At 41.2% G+C, this 15673-nt stretch overlaps 1 protein-coding gene across 1 annotated transcript in view; it reads right to left on the bottom strand.

Moving 5' to 3' along the window:
* Positions 1-261: 261 nt before the first annotated feature.
* The window catches only part of ALG14 (ALG14 UDP-N-acetylglucosaminyltransferase subunit), an 83182-nt gene continuing 67770 nt past the window's right edge, over positions 262-15673 (bottom strand). Inside the window, exon 4 of the mRNA XM_058538582.1 lies at positions 262-1239. Coding sequence (XP_058394565.1) covers positions 1009-1239 — 231 coding nt within the window. The 3' untranslated portion in view covers positions 262-1008. The remainder of the gene's footprint in view (positions 1240-15673) is intronic.

Raw genomic sequence — 15673 nt, forward strand, 5'->3', positions numbered from 1 at the left:
TTCACAAGCCAGGCTGCCTGGGCTTGAATCCTGGCTTTGCCACTTACTAGTCATGTGATCTCGGACAAATTATCTGTAAAATGGCGATAATAACAGTCCCTACCTCATCGAATTGTTATCAGGATTAAATGAGTTAATATTTGAAAAGTGCTTAGAAGAATACCTGGCATACAGCAAGCACTATACAAATGTTTAGTAAATATATACTCTACCAAGCCTAAACATCTCAAAATGCCAGAGACAACTACAGCCATGACGTCGTGAATTTACTGAAACATTTTTTTTAATGTTTGGCGAGTTTGGATTTCTGATAAACAGAATCATGTTTTTATTACTCTGACAGTAGTCACCTTTTAATTTAACAATTAAACAAGAGTTTTTTTAAAAGATATTCTGGATTGAGGCCAACAACTCACAAAGCAAAACTGAAGAACAAAAAAAGATACTGGGTTAGGCTCGAGGTTCTGGAAGCCTGTGGATTACAAATTGTCATGAAGCCAATGTAACGTAACTGCTTCCTTTATGCTGAGAGGATTCACTAGGGACTGCACTGCTTCCATACAGGAAATGGAGCCTGTTGTATCTGAACAAAAACCACGAGATACCTTTCTTTTTCTTTTCTTTTTACAATGCAGAATACTGTAAAAAATAAAAAGAACAGCTGTAGAACAGGAAATGTTATTAATCATACAAATTCTATATTTAGTTCTAGGAAAAATATTTCTAAAACAAGTCAGAAGATAACTTGCAAATAGTGATAAATATTGTTATATAGAAAAGAAATTTGGTGCACAGAGGCATAAATACTTCATGGTTTATTAACGTTTGTTTTCTAAGAGCACTCTCTTAGAAATAACCCAGTTTCTTCACTGGGTTATTTACACATTTTTCACTCCTGATCACCAATAATTCTCAGAACTTTCAGAAGCCTTAAAAGTAAATACGCAGTTTTCTTCCCCCAATTATAAATATCGTTGACTGCAAAATTCTAAAGCAGTAAGTCATTCGTCAAACAATTCGCCCAAGGTACACAGATTTGGGATATTTCTCCTTGAGAGTCGGCCACTGAACAATGAAGTAATCGCAGAGGTGGAACAGAATCTTTCCGGACAGGGATAAATCTTCTACTCGGCAGATGCTTTCAACGTAGACAATGATCACTTTCTTTATTCCTAGTATCCCGAGGAGAAGGGCAGATACACAGATAGGAACACATGTTCCTGGTCCGTTACACAACACCTTAAAAAAAAAAAAGTTGAAGGTCAAATCAAAATACAGAATACTAATCTAAATGAGACATTTTAAATTAAAAACAGTCATATCTTAGAGGGGATTTTTCTTTTATCATTCTAAGTCTTGAATTATTCCTTGTCAAGATCTAGTATGGAGCAAACCTACGCACTCAGGAGCCAGGCGGGGCTGTGCTGTTGGCTCTCCTGCTTACCGACTGTGTGACTTGGGGAAATCACTGAACTTCTCTGTGCCTGTGTGGCCTGCCCCGTGCTACGGGAGATGTGCCGCACAGTGCTTGGTGCTCAGCCAGCACTCATTAGATGGGAGTGTGTTGCTTTTCTCTGAATGCTTTGTAGATCTTGAATGTCACACAAACATGTAGAAAACAGATAAAATCAGCCATGATTCATTGTTTTCTCATGTATCAACTTGTTCTTGTTGATTTTTAAAAATAATCTTTATAATAGTTGGAGCACTGACATGTAAGATGTAGGATAAAATGTCTTTAAATGACTAACGTAGAATATTTTTATGGGATGTACTATCATTTTAGGAGTTCAATCCAACAAATGGGATATTTGAGAGAAGGCTACTAAATGAATGAGATTTTCCCTCAAGTGAATTTAATCTATGCTTGTAATCCAGAGAGTTAAAATGCTTTTGAATTCTGCTAATTTTCATAGAAAGCCACTGGTTAAAAACAGTTTAGGTGGTTTGGGGTGGGGCAATGAATTGGGGAGATGTTGTTTAAGGGTACAAACTAGCAACCAGCAGATAAATAAGTCCTGGAGATCTAATGCACAATATAGTGATTATAGTCAACAATACTGTATTATAAACTTCAAAGTTGCTAACAGACTAGATATTAATTGTTCTCAAAACAAAAAAGAAGTAATTATGTGACATGATAAAGGTGCTAGCTAACGCTACTGTAATAATCATTATGCAACATATACATGTATCAGACCAACATGTTGCACACCTCAAACTTACACAATGTTATATATCAATTCCATCTCAATTTAAAAAACCCAAAAAGAACAATTTAGTTGGTAAACTCAACAAGAAAAATAAAAATTCAACTCATAGAGCAACTGCAAAGAATTTTTGTAAGTCTTTTAAGAAAATGAGAACAAATCTATTTCACAGAATTGTTGGTAAGATAATTTATTATTATTTTCAGAGGGAAAAAGCGTTTTGCACAACATCTTAATCATATGCTCATATTGACTGAATTAGTAAAGCCTAAAAAAGCATTTTTTACTCCACAAATCATAAAACAGGATTTGTGGTTGTCTACACATGCCTATTGGGCATTATTTACAATGTCACATGATCTTTCCAGCCCAAAGTCCACAAAACTCATTAGACATCAGAGAATCTTAGACTTGAAAGGTTCCCAGATACACTGTCTAACCATCCTGGCATTTCAGGGACTCTCCATGATAGACAGCCATCCTGGCAGGGCAGTGAGACATGGGCAGGGATGTAAGGGTTTGATAAAATCATCTGATCTAGGCTCCGCCCTTCCTGGAGGGGTGACCACCTGGAACACCATTCACAGAACTTTGGGAAAAGGGAGGGCAGCCTGTTTCAGGCGGGAACCAATCTTTCTTATACCTTCCTTAAAGCTCCTACCTACAAGTTAAACCCTGTCTGTCTTTCACGGAGAGCTGTTGTTCAGACTTTCTCTTGAATTACCAGCTACTAAACTGCTCTCCAGACCAGTCTTCTTTAATCTGCTCTGAGTTGCCCCTATAATCTTTCTTCATAGACCGTCCAGGCAGCGTAACAGAAAGAAAATGGGACTGAGAGTCAGGAGGACAGGATTAAATAAGCTTCGAGTCAGCTCTGTGACCCTGGACAACAACAGGAACCAGTGATCACCACCTCAGCCCTCACTGCTATTTACTAACGCACTGTGGCCAGATACTGCACCAAACATTTCACATGTATTATTTTAATTAATCCTGCCAGTAATAATGTTAGGCAGGTTTTATTATCCCTTTTTGCAGAATAGGAAACCAAGTCACAGAGAGATTGGGCAAGTTGCTCGATCCCATGTTTAGGAGATGGAGGAGATCTATTGCTTTAGGTCACTTCTTCCTATGTGACTCAGTTACCGTATGTAGAAAATACTGAGATTGGACTCAATGATATTCCCTGCCAGCTCCAGAATCTGTAATCCCATGACTCTAATTTGCCTCTAGTTTTGTCGTAAGCCTAAATTACAACACTGTTCTGAATCCTTTTAGGGTTTAGAATTCTAAAAATCCTATTAATGCGAGGTTTCTCAACAGTGGCATTATTGACATTTTGGACTGGATGATTTTTCATTGTGGGAGCTTGTCCTGTGCATTGTAGGATGTTTAACAGCACCCCTGGCCTCTACCCACAAGATTCCAGACAATCAAGAATGTGTTCAGGCATTGCCAGATGTCTCCAGTTGAGAACCACCGTATTAATGTATTCCCTAATCCTTGGGTTGTGTTGCTTTTCTCATCTTTTTTTCCATGGTACCAACAAAATAAAACCTACAGCTAAAAAATAATATAAAGATTGCTTGTTGGATCTTGAATATCATAAAAATATTTTCACGTTTGTTTTTTTAAAAAAAATATACATCTCCATCTGTGTTCATTTCAATATCCTGTTGACCTTTTATACACAAGCTGTGAATACATTAATAGAGATGTCTGTATATAGGAGGGGAAATGACTGGGCATTGGTGCATTAACAACCTGCCATAGATCAAAAGCAGAGACTGTTAAGGTAAAAGTGGAAATTAAAGGTATTTTGTTAGTTTATCTCTGTTGTATCTTTATATTTTGAGGTACCTTCCTACAAAAGTCCCAGGAACAATAAAACCACAAAACCATGAACAAAGTATTAAAAAAAAACAGCAAACTAATCTCAAGGAAAACTTAGGTTAAGGAAGGTTACTTTTAATTAAGCAGAGGTTTTAACTCTGAATTTTACAACAGCCTAGGCAAAAAATTTTAAATTGTGGATTATGGCATTTCCATTATTTAATGAAGCATGTTGGAGAAACTTATTCCAAGCACTGAACAAAAAATAATTTATTGAGACAGCCTTGGTAAAAAAGATGTTAAACAATGTAATAGTTGGAGCTGTCTGTTTAATTTTATAAAAAACACAGAAGTATTTTTACATTTCTATTTCTTAAAATATAAATTCTCAATAAATGCAGCCCCATATCTCTTACTACCTCTCTTCTTCACTACAGGTGTACCTCGTTTTACTGCACTTCGCTTTACTGCACTTCACAGATATTGCATTTTTTTTTACAAATTGAAGGTTTCTGCCAACCCTGTTTTGAGCAAGTCTATCGACACAATTTTTCCAACAGCATTTGCTTACTGCATGTCTCTGTGTCACATTTTGGTAATTCTCACAATATTTCAAACTTTTCCATTATTATTATATTTGTTATGGTGATCTGTCATCAGTGATCTTTGATGTTACTACTGGAATTGTTTTGGAGCACCAGGAACTGTGCCCATACAAGACAGTGAACTTAACTGATAAATGTTGTGTGTGTTCTGACTGCTCCACTGACCAGCCATTCCTCTGTCTCTCTCCCTCTCCTTGGGCCTCTCTATTCCCTGAGATACAATATTGAATTAGGCCAATGAATAACTCCACAATGGCTTCTCTTTTTCTTTTTCTGAGGAGATCAGCCCTGTGCTAACATCCACCAATCTCTTCCTCTTTTTTTTTTTGCTGAGGAAGACTGGCCCTGGGCTAACATCCATGCCCATCTTCCTCTGCTTTATATGGGATGCCGCCACAGCATGGCTTGCCAAGCAGTGTGTGGGTGTGCGCTGGGATCCGAACTGGCAAACCCCGGCCAATTGCAGCGGAGCGCGCGTGCTTACCACTTGTGCCACCGGGCTGGCCCCTCCACAATGGCTTCTAAGTGTTCAAACGAAAGGAAGAGTTGCACATCTCTCACTTTAAATCAAAAGCTAGAAATGATTAAGCTTAGTGAGGTCGCGCACATCGAAAGCCAAGACAGGCTGAAAGCTAGGCCTCTTGCACCAAACCTTTAGCCAAGTTGTGAATGCAAAGGAAAAGTTCTTGAAGGAAATTAAAAGTGCTACTCAAGGGGCTGGACCGGTGACATAGCAGTTGGGTTCGTGTGCTCTGCTTCGGTGGCCCAGGGTTCACGGGTTCTGATACTGCGCGTGGACCTATGCACCACTTGTCAAGCCATGCTGTGGCAGGCGTCCCACATATGGAGTGGAGGAAGATGGGCATGGATGTTAGCCCAGGGCTAATCTTCCTCAGCAAAAAGAGGAAGATTGGCAACAGATGTTAGCTCAGGGCTAATATTCCTCACAGAAAAAACAACAACAACAAAACCCAAAAAAGTGCTACTCAAGTAAACACACAAACGATAAGAAAGTGAAACAGCCTTATTGTTGATATGGAGAAAATTTTAGTGGCTTGGATAGAAGATCAAACTAGCTACAACACTCTGTTAAACCAAAGCCTAACCTAGAGCAAGGCCCTAACTCTCTTAAATTCTATGAAGACTGAGAGGAAGCTGCAGAAGAAAAGTTTAAAGCCAGCAGAGATTGGTTCATGAGGTTTAAGAAAAGAAGCCATCTCCATAACATACAAGTACAAGGTGAAGCAGCAAGTGCTGATGTGGAAACTGTAGCAGGTTATCCAGAAGATCTAGTTAAGATAATTAATGAAAGTAACCACACTAAACAACAGATTTTCAATGCAGACGAAACAGCCTTACATTGGAAGAAGATGCCATCTAGGACTGTCATAGCTAGAGAGGAGAAGTCAATGCCTGGCTTCAAAGCTGCAAAGGACAGGCTGACTCGCTTGTTAGGGGCTAATGCAGCTGGTGACTTTAAGTTGATGCCACTGCTCATTTGTCATTCTGAAAATCCTAGGGCCATTAAGAATTATGCTAAATCTACTCTGCCTGTGCTCTATAAATGGAACAACAAAGCCTGGCTGACAGCACATCTGCTTACAACATGGTTTACCAAATATTTTAAGCCCACTGTTGAGATGTACTGCTCATAAAAAAGATTCCTTTCAAAATATCTCATCACTCAAGAGCTCTGATGGAGATGTATGAGATTAATGTTTTCATGCCTGCTAACACAACGTTCATCCTGCAGCACATGGTTCGAGGAGTAATTTTGACTCTGAAGTCTTATTATTTAAGAAATATGTTTCGCGGGCCGGCCCCATGGCTTAGCGAGCAGTTAAGTGCGCGCGCTCCACTACTGGCGGCCTGGGTTCGGATCCCGGGCGCGCACCGACGCACCGCTTCTCCGGCCATGCTGAGGCTGCGTCCCACATACAGCAACTAGAAGGGTGTGCAACTATGACATACAACTGTCTACTGGGGCTTTGGGTGAAAAAAAAGGAGGAGGATTGGCAATAGATGTTAGCTCAGAGCCTGTCTTCCTCAGCAAAAAGAGGAGGATTAGCACGGATGTTAGCTCAGGGCTGATCTTCCTCACAAAAAAAAAAAAGCCTTTGGCCAAGGCTCTCAGGTTAAAAAAAAAGAAAAAACGAAATATGTTTCATAATCCTATACCTGCCATAGATAGTGATTCTTCTGATGGATCTGGGCAAAGTAAATTGAAAACTTTCTGGAAAGAATTCACCATTCTAGATGCCATTAAGAACATTCAGGATTCACAGGAAGAGGTCAAAATAGCAACATTAACAGGAGTTTGGAAGAAGTTGATTGCAACCCTTATGGATGACTTGGAGAAGTTCAGGACTTCAGTGGAGGAAGTAATTGCAGATGTGGGAGAAACAGCAAGAGACCCAGAATTAGAAGTGGAGCCTGAAGATGTGACTGAATTTCTGCAATCTCACGATAAAACTTTTACTTGAGGAGTTCCTTCTAATGGATGAGCAAAGAAAGTGGTTTCTTGAGATGGAACCTACTCTTGGTGAAGATGCCGTGAAGACTGTTGAAATGACAACAAAGATTTAGAATATTACATAAACTTAGTTGATAAAGCAGCAGCATGGTTTGAGAAGACTGACTCCAATTTTGAAGGAAGTTCTACTGTGGGTAAAATGCTACCAAACAGCATCACACGCTACAGAGAAATTGTTTGTGAAAGGAAGAGTCTATCCATGCAGCAAACTTCATTGTTGTCTTATTTGAAGAAATTGCAAGAGCCACGCTAACCTTTAGCAACCACCACCCTGATCAGTCAGCAGTCATCAGCTTAGAGGAAAGACCCTCCACCAGCAAAAAGATCACGACTCACTCAAGGCTTAGATGATGATTAGCATTTTCTGGCAATAAAGTATTTTTTAAATTAAGGTATGTACATTGTTTTTTTAGACATAATTCTATTGCACACTTAGACTACAGTATACTGTAAACATAACTTTTTTTTGTGTGTGTGAGGAACATCGGCCCTAAGCTGTGCCAATCCTTCTCTTTTTGCTGAGGAAGACTGGCCCTGGGCCAACATCCATGCCCATCTTCCTCCACTTTATATGGGATGCTGCCACAGCATGGCCTGACAAGCGGTGCATCGGTGTGCACCTGGGATCCGAACTGGCAAACCCAGGGCTGCTGTAGCGGAGCGCACGCACCTAGCCGCCTGCGCCACCGGGCCGGCCCCTGTAAACATAACTTTTATATGCACTGGGAAACTAAAAAATTTGTGTGACTCACTTTATTGTGATATTTGCTTTATTGTGGTGGTCTGGAAACGAACCTGCAGTATCTCTGAAGTATGCCTAGGTGTACATTGTAAGCTCCGTATGGGCAGAGTCAACTTCTAGGAAAAACTATACTCTGCACCTGCAACAAAATAGGCACTCACTAAATTTTGTTGAAAGGACGAAGGAAGGAAAAGAAGGAGTGAGGGGGTAAGGGAGGAGGGAATCCTTCTTTGCCCATCATATATGGAGTCAAATGCTCCCTTTGCCCGACTTGACCCTGTTTGTAACTCTATCATACATACTTCTCATAGACATAATGGCTGTGACTGACAGCTTTTTAATTTTTTACCATCCCACATCCATTTGCCTTTTCTTCAAGGGAACCACTGTATCCCTTGCTCTCAATTTAAGTGCTTGAGTAGAGCTGACTCCACACCCAACTATAAGGAGAGGACATATGACTCCAGTCTGACCAGTCAGAGCATCGAATTCCCCTGGCAAAAGTCATTTATTCAGAGAAGAGCACATAACCCAGTGAGAAACCACAGGACGCAGTAGGACATCTGTTGGGGCTGCTGAGAGAACGGCGCCTTTTCTGCTGTATAGGAACCTAGGAGGATGTGGGCCTGGCACTGTTAACATCTATGGTACTACCCTGTGGAGAGCTTAAGAATGAAGCCATCACAAAGCAGAACAGAGCAGAGCTGAGAGATGAAGACAGGCTAGGTCCCAAAGGTAGCCATGAATCCAGCTGTGCCTGAAGGAAAGCAGATCTATTCCTAGACTTGCAAGGGATGTGAGGGAATACGTTCCATTTTTACTTAAGCCAGTTTGAATCAGGACTTCTGTCACTAGCAATAAAAAGCATCCTAAATGACACAGCCCTTTATTTTGTCTAACTCCCCGAGCGGCCTCTGACCATCTGCAGTGCCAACCGGTAGGTGTTCAATATGTGCCCACTGGATGAATTAACAAACCAATAAATAAACTTCTCTGAGAGCAGGAAATCCAAGAGATGTACTAAAGATAACATAAGTTATGGGTCTAGAAAACAGAAAGAAGTCAGGGCTAATACAAATATGAAGTCATGAGGGTAGATGAGCCAGATCAAGGATCAGCAATAGTTACAAGAGGATTACTGTTCTGTAGAGTTAGGTCACTACAGGTGAAGTCCTGTTGGCTGAAACATAACATTGGCACGTATGAAAAGACATATTTAACTTGGGTAGTCTGAACTCAACTCCTAGCCTAGTGGGAACCCCATACACAGAATATGGGCCAAGACCTTTGGGGTTCTGGGTTGCTTTGAAGGTCAGAGACCGTGAAGTTGAGGGTGATCCAAGAGAGAGCATGTGAAGGTGAGACTGAAAGCCAGATGAACAGTCCAATTAGGACTGCAATCTGAAGAGATCAGACAGAGAAGCAGAGTCCAACTCTGAGGCACTGGCCTGAAAACCAGACTTTTGGACAGCTTCTTGCTGGTGGAGGAAGAGGCTGGAGAGAGCTTATGAACTGCAGGAACACAGCTGCAGGGAAGGTTTTACTGAGCTTCTAGGGCCACGGATTAATCTGGAGAACCGGAGTCTACTGTCAAAGGTGAGCTGGCTCAGGTAGGTAGCCTCTATGGAGGTCACAGGTTCTATCAAAATCAACACTTTATAGTTTATAGGATATTGGCTTCACTACGTAGACAGGTAAATGGGAAGATGAGGAAGGGAGCAAACACTAGGAATAGTCAGGAGACACAGGAAGAAGAGCTTGGTTGTAAGGCTTAACAGGAAGCAAAGTCAGGCAAGGTGCTTAGGAATGCACCTTCTTATTTAGAGAAATAAGAAAACCACAAGGTCGCCTGGCAGCCTATGCCCAAAAGTGTGTGAAAGATCATGAAATAATCAATAATGTTTCTCGCAGCCAACAAAGCTACAAAGATAGTGACAGAGAGGAGAGCTTCAGATTTGGTGAAGGCTAATGGAAACCTCCGAGACGGCTATTTCAGTGAATCTTTGGGCTAAAATACAGGGCAGGGGAAGAGTGAACATGTGGGAGGGGGGAGCTCAAGCAGGAGCTGGGTGAGCTAAGCAGGGCTGGGGAAAGGTTTATAGAATGGAAAGAATGATCTGTGAACATAAGATCAATGAGGACAAACTGGTGGGGAGGGAGGACCCGATTATATAGAAAAGGGTGAGTTCTTTTAGCACCAGGAGAAAAGAGCAAGAATTCAGAGTATTTAGTTTGAGGTTGGTTTGGGAAATATTATACTTTCTGAGAATATGATAAAGGATAAAAATGGTGGCACAGAAAGTTTGCCCTCAATGGATTTTCTTTTAAATATTAATAACTTTTCAGCTCAATGCAAAAACTAAGGAAAAACACAAAGAGGAAAGTGATTCTTCTAATCTCATCAATCTGTTAACATTTTAGTGTATTCTCTTCCAATGTATGTCTTTATGTATACATTCATATTTTACTATAAAACATGTTCATATACGCATATATGTAATTGTGAGAGCTTATATATAAAGTTCTTTTCAGTTATATTTTTGTGTTGTAACAAGTTTTTAAAAATCCCTGATTTTTAAAGACTGTATATATTTAATCCTATGGATATCTCATAACTCATATAACTATTCCCTTATTGTTGGAAATTTAGGCTGACTCTTTTTCTTATGCTCTTCTAAATCATTCTAAATCAGCTTTATAAACATCTTTGTATATAAATCTGTGACCCTTAAGATTCTAATTTTGCATTAAACTGTGTTCCAGCGTTCTTGCTGAGTGAGAGGTTAGAAGAAACAGCTTCAAGGACTTAAGGAAGTTGTAGAAAGTTTAATAAAACAACTGCCATGAATCAGGGATGGGCCATATGGTCTTTTGTTTTGTTTTTTTTCTGCCTGCCTGGAGTCTGAGCGATTTCCCACCATATGAATTGCGGCAGCAGGCAGAGCCCATCTCTCACAGCACCAGTGAGGTGTTCCTTTCTAGGCCCCTTTTGCAGCTGGTGGATGGGCCAGTGACTTGGCCAGATGTTTCTGCCTAGATCTGACCAGGAGCTAGTGGTGCAGAGAAGCAAGGCTGGAGGAGAGTAGAATCTGTTCTGGCGGCAGAAGTGCCATTGGGAGAGTCTAGCGTCCAGTACCAGTGGTGTCAGCTGCAGCGTTCACTGTCCAGCAGTGGTGGCAGCAGTGTCCCCCCAAACCAGCTCTGTGGCCATGGAATTTTGGCCGTAGTTCTAGCTGCTCAGCTCTCACCTTGTCCCTGTGTGTTTTTGAATCCTACTTCATTAGCTTTCCAGGTAAATCTGAGAGCTCTCAATAGCCTTTCACTAAATTCTTTTTCTGTTTCAATCAGCCAGAGTGGATTTCTACAGTTTGTTACCAAGAACCCTGACTAGTATAGGAAGAAGAAATACTTTGAGAGCAGCAAATGCAGAGTTAGAGAAGGAATGGATCACGTCAGAACAGTCAGGCAGGGCTAAGATCACTGGACGGTGAGCACAGGAAGCAGACAGCGAAACACGGATGAGGACTACGCAGCAAGGAGAGCCCGGGTGAGCGCTCCAGTGTATGGAAAGGAAACGCAAAAGGCCTCATCCGAAGAGTAGCAAGAGCAGTGGGATGAAAGCTTCAGAAAACCGGATAGAGAAGCATCTGAGAGTAATTAAGGGAGTAAGGAAGAAAATGCAGTCGGAGGGCAGGTGGTCTGTAACACACAGAGGCTACAGTCAGAGGACTGGAAGGGGGGGGTGACGCCTGAGGAAAGGCAGCGCTGAACGTCAGCCATCAGTGGAGGTGGACAGCAGGAAGGAAAGGGATGCGTAGCAGATGGGATGACGTATTCGCTTGGCTCACATTATAGTACACTGTATCTCTTCTTTTTGATGTATATTTAATCATCTGAGAAGTAACAGTTAAACAGAAACATCTAGATATCTAGACTAACATGAAATAAGCAAATAAATCCTAAACTCTAGAATCACCAAGTACTTATGAACCTCAAGGTCTCTTACAATTCTATTGCTAACACAGAATTTTCAGAGTTGTCATCATTGCGTATAGAGCATTCTGAGGTCTACTTTTCCAGCTATATCACTACTTCCAGTCCATGGTCCTACACAGGCATTAGTTCCTTCACTGCACGAACATGCCACAGTCCACCTAGCTACTGCCCTACTTCTCTTTACCCAGGTATAGCTTTCATCTTCCCTTAAACCACATCAAAAAGGTAAGTAAGGGGCTGGCCCTATAGTTCCCAGACTGACACCACAACACTGATCACTCCAGTTCAGCCAAAATATTCTTGCTCATGCTGCATTCACATAATCCATCAAGAAGCTGAACAACATGGCGCTTACGGACCAGGGCTTTGCAATCACCCGGACCAGGAGTGGCTGCTTCACAGCAATGTGACCAGGGACAAACTGCTTATCCATTCCACGTCTCATTTTCCTCATTCATGGATTCACTCATTCAAGAAATATTTATTGAGCAAAGATAATATGCCAGGTACTGTTCTAGGTATTAGGAACGTATTAGTGAACAAAAGTCCCTGCCCTCACAATGTTTATATTCCAGTGGGTAGACAGAAAATAAGAGATACACATATGAATATATAATATAAAGCAGGATAAGGGAATAGGGAGATACAGAGGTCAAAGAAGATCTGGGAGGAGGTGACCTGTGAGCAAATATCCGAAGAAGTGGCATGGCATTCTGGGCAAATCAGACACCAGTTAGAACAAGAAGTAGGAAAAAGGATGATGTAGATTTTTGTGGACTGACTATAAGTTGCTGAGGGCCAATGTAAGGGGTTAGGGGGTTGGGGAAGGGTGGGATCTTGAGACAGATTATAATTTAACAGAACTGTTGGGTCCAGGTGAAACTCTTTCTCAGGGGTTTGAACTTCCTGTGGCGAATAATGTAAACAAAGATAGGGCAAAATGAGACTGGTCCTGAGACTAGTCCTGATGGTCCTTTGGGGAGGTGGATAATCAGTTCTAATGTATGCTCCTCCTTGGGAGTTTGTAGAGGTAAGGGAGAGAATGTTAGGAGTGGGGAGTGGTAATCCAACCAGAAATAAACACAGGGAAAACAGTATCTACTTAATAGTGTTGCTGTGGAGATTAAATAAGATAATACATGTAAAGTATTTAAATAGTGCTTGGCCTATGGTAAAAATTCCATAAATGGCAGTTATTATTATAATCCATCCAAAAGTAAAGTAGAATGCTTGTAGCATTTTTCAAACTTTAAGAGTACTGTGTGGTACAAGGCTTGTCCCTCACTCTATCACAGGCATGGCACTGACCTGGCATGATTTATCCTACCCTTCAGAGACTACCTTATAGGGTAACCCAACCATCCATTTTGGTTTCTTTATCTTCCAGTCATATTTCGCACTGCCTGATCCACTCCAAGTGACACTTATGTAAAAAAATGATAGAAGGAGCCTGATTATCAGGAGCAGTATTTTCTGGATTTCCATAGATGGTGGATGACTGAAGGATTCTTGAGCTTCCCTGCTCTGGATCTGTGGAGACTCTGTAGTGTAATTCTCAGCCTGTGGCCAAATGACCTTGAAAGTCGATGGCCGTAACATGGTAAACAAGCCTGAAGATATGATGAATAAGCCAGATCTTGTTCGTTTCAAAACAAGAGTTGGCTATTTCGCCCTTGTATGGGAAACTAGACTTCTCAACCTTCTTGTGACCATCCTGATTTGTGGGGCTTGGGCTGAGCTCCAGGGCTGGTTGCTAAATAGGTGGCAAAGACAGACAGACATCAGGCTCTAATGTCCCCTCTACAACTCAGGGACGTCCAACTGTAGTTTCAATGCATGTTAGCAAGATCCTACAGACCTAAGGCTCCATAGAGTCTGGGCACTCCATACATGTTGAGGGCTGCTCCTCTGACATTAAGTGCAGAGTAGGCAAAAGAACTCAGAGGTTGTCAGTGCCCACACTGGGTCGGCATTTCATTTCCCTGCCCTGATGTTCCATCATAAAAAATATATAGATAAAATGAAAACATAAAAATTTTTTTTTGTCTGAATGGTTAAGCCATGCCTGCTTTGCATCATCATTAATGATCATTGTCAGGCTAACCAAATACTGTTTTCCTAACCTTTCTGGCTGCTTCTACTTTCAGCTGAGGAAATTGAATCTTTTAGTTTTCCTGTTCTCTGGACCAAATGGTCAAGGTGACGATTTCCTGCCTTCTTGGTCTTTTTTTGTTTTCATTGTATTTTCAACTCTCTGAAATGTTTTCACAGAGGTCTTTGAATCCTAGTAATTCAGTATTTTTCCTTTTTGTTTTTCGCACACTCTCGACCAAGTGGCTCTCCCGGAAGCACAGAATGCTAGAGCTAGATGACGCCTCGGGGGTCATTTACTTCAATCCTCTCCCTCTAGCTTGAGGAGGAAGAGAAAGACCTTGACACTTATAGGGTACCTACTACTTGCTGGCACAGAGCCTAAGTGTGGTATTTTGCATAATTACCTCATTTAAACCTTACCCTAGCCCTCCAAGGGGGATGCTGCTATCCTCATTTTTCAGACAAGGAGACTAAGGCACAGAGAAATTGAGCGATCTATGTCAGGTCACACAGCTAGTTAGCGGTTTAGCTGAGACTCAAACCCGGCTTTTAGAAGACAAGCTTGGGACTCTCCTGTCCTCCATCCTGGTCTGGCACTGTCCTGCACCTGCCAACCAGATCCAGCGTTAGTTGCAAGTGGGCTGCAGGGAAGGCAGGCTCCAGGGCAGATATGACACAGAGAGTTTAAATAAAGGTGAAATTCTGGTAATTGTTATTAATATTTTATAGCTTTAACAGAGAAATCAGTCACAGACTGTAACATGTCATTGGACTAAGATGGATTAGAAAAGCTTTTCAGCAAATAAGATGGGGGAAATGGTTAACATTTTCAAAAGAAAAGGGAGTATCCTTTCTAAACAGGAAGAACTGGCTTGAATTCAAAGGAATTATATAACTCCTGGCTCCTGTCTCGGCCTCTCTTAGGTAGGTAAGTGATATTTTCTTTGTGATCCTCCCCTAATTTTTTTCATATCTACCTATGCACAAAATTTCTATCTCGCTGAACTGAAAACTAGTCAGCGTTTCCTTAGATAATTGACGCACAGATTATTTTTGCAGTATAAAGGAAGACTTACGAATTTTTATAGAGGATTATCTGATTCCTTATTTCTGAGTCAAAAAGATACATAAAAATACTTGTTTATGAGGTTCCGGTTGTGTGTATGCATGTGTGTGTGTAAAAGAGAGACAGACATATATAGTCAAAGACAGACAATGAAACCGAGGCAAGAAGGCAGAATTCAACAAACTGAGATGCATTAAGTACCTGTATCTTGTTGTGTTTGAAGAACATGCTACTCTTGAGCCAAGCCTGGATTCCACACCTTGGAGAAGCTGTCAAGGTTCTTCAAAGAATTTGTGCTTCCCTCTGTGCATTGAGGCATTCAAAAGCTGTCTTCCTTTAATTGTCCACCACACACTTATCAAAATCCTAGTAATGATGCACCTAACTCCACTAGGAACTTGCATAAGCAGAATGACACTGCTTGTCAAAATCAGGGTGTTTTTTCGAGGTTTTTGTTGACTTCAAGCTTAGCTGAGTTTTGCTAAGTGTGTTTGGCTGCACTAATGACTCCCTCCTATTACAGGCTCAGAAGACAGGAGCACTGGTAGGAACTGAGAGAAGCCATGAGTCTGTCCCAGTTCCATTCAGAGAGGA

Source organism: Diceros bicornis, chromosome 4 (assembly GCF_020826845.1).
Source record: "Diceros bicornis minor isolate mBicDic1 chromosome 4, mDicBic1.mat.cur, whole genome shotgun sequence".
NCBI lineage: Eukaryota > Metazoa > Chordata > Mammalia > Perissodactyla > Rhinocerotidae > Diceros > Diceros bicornis.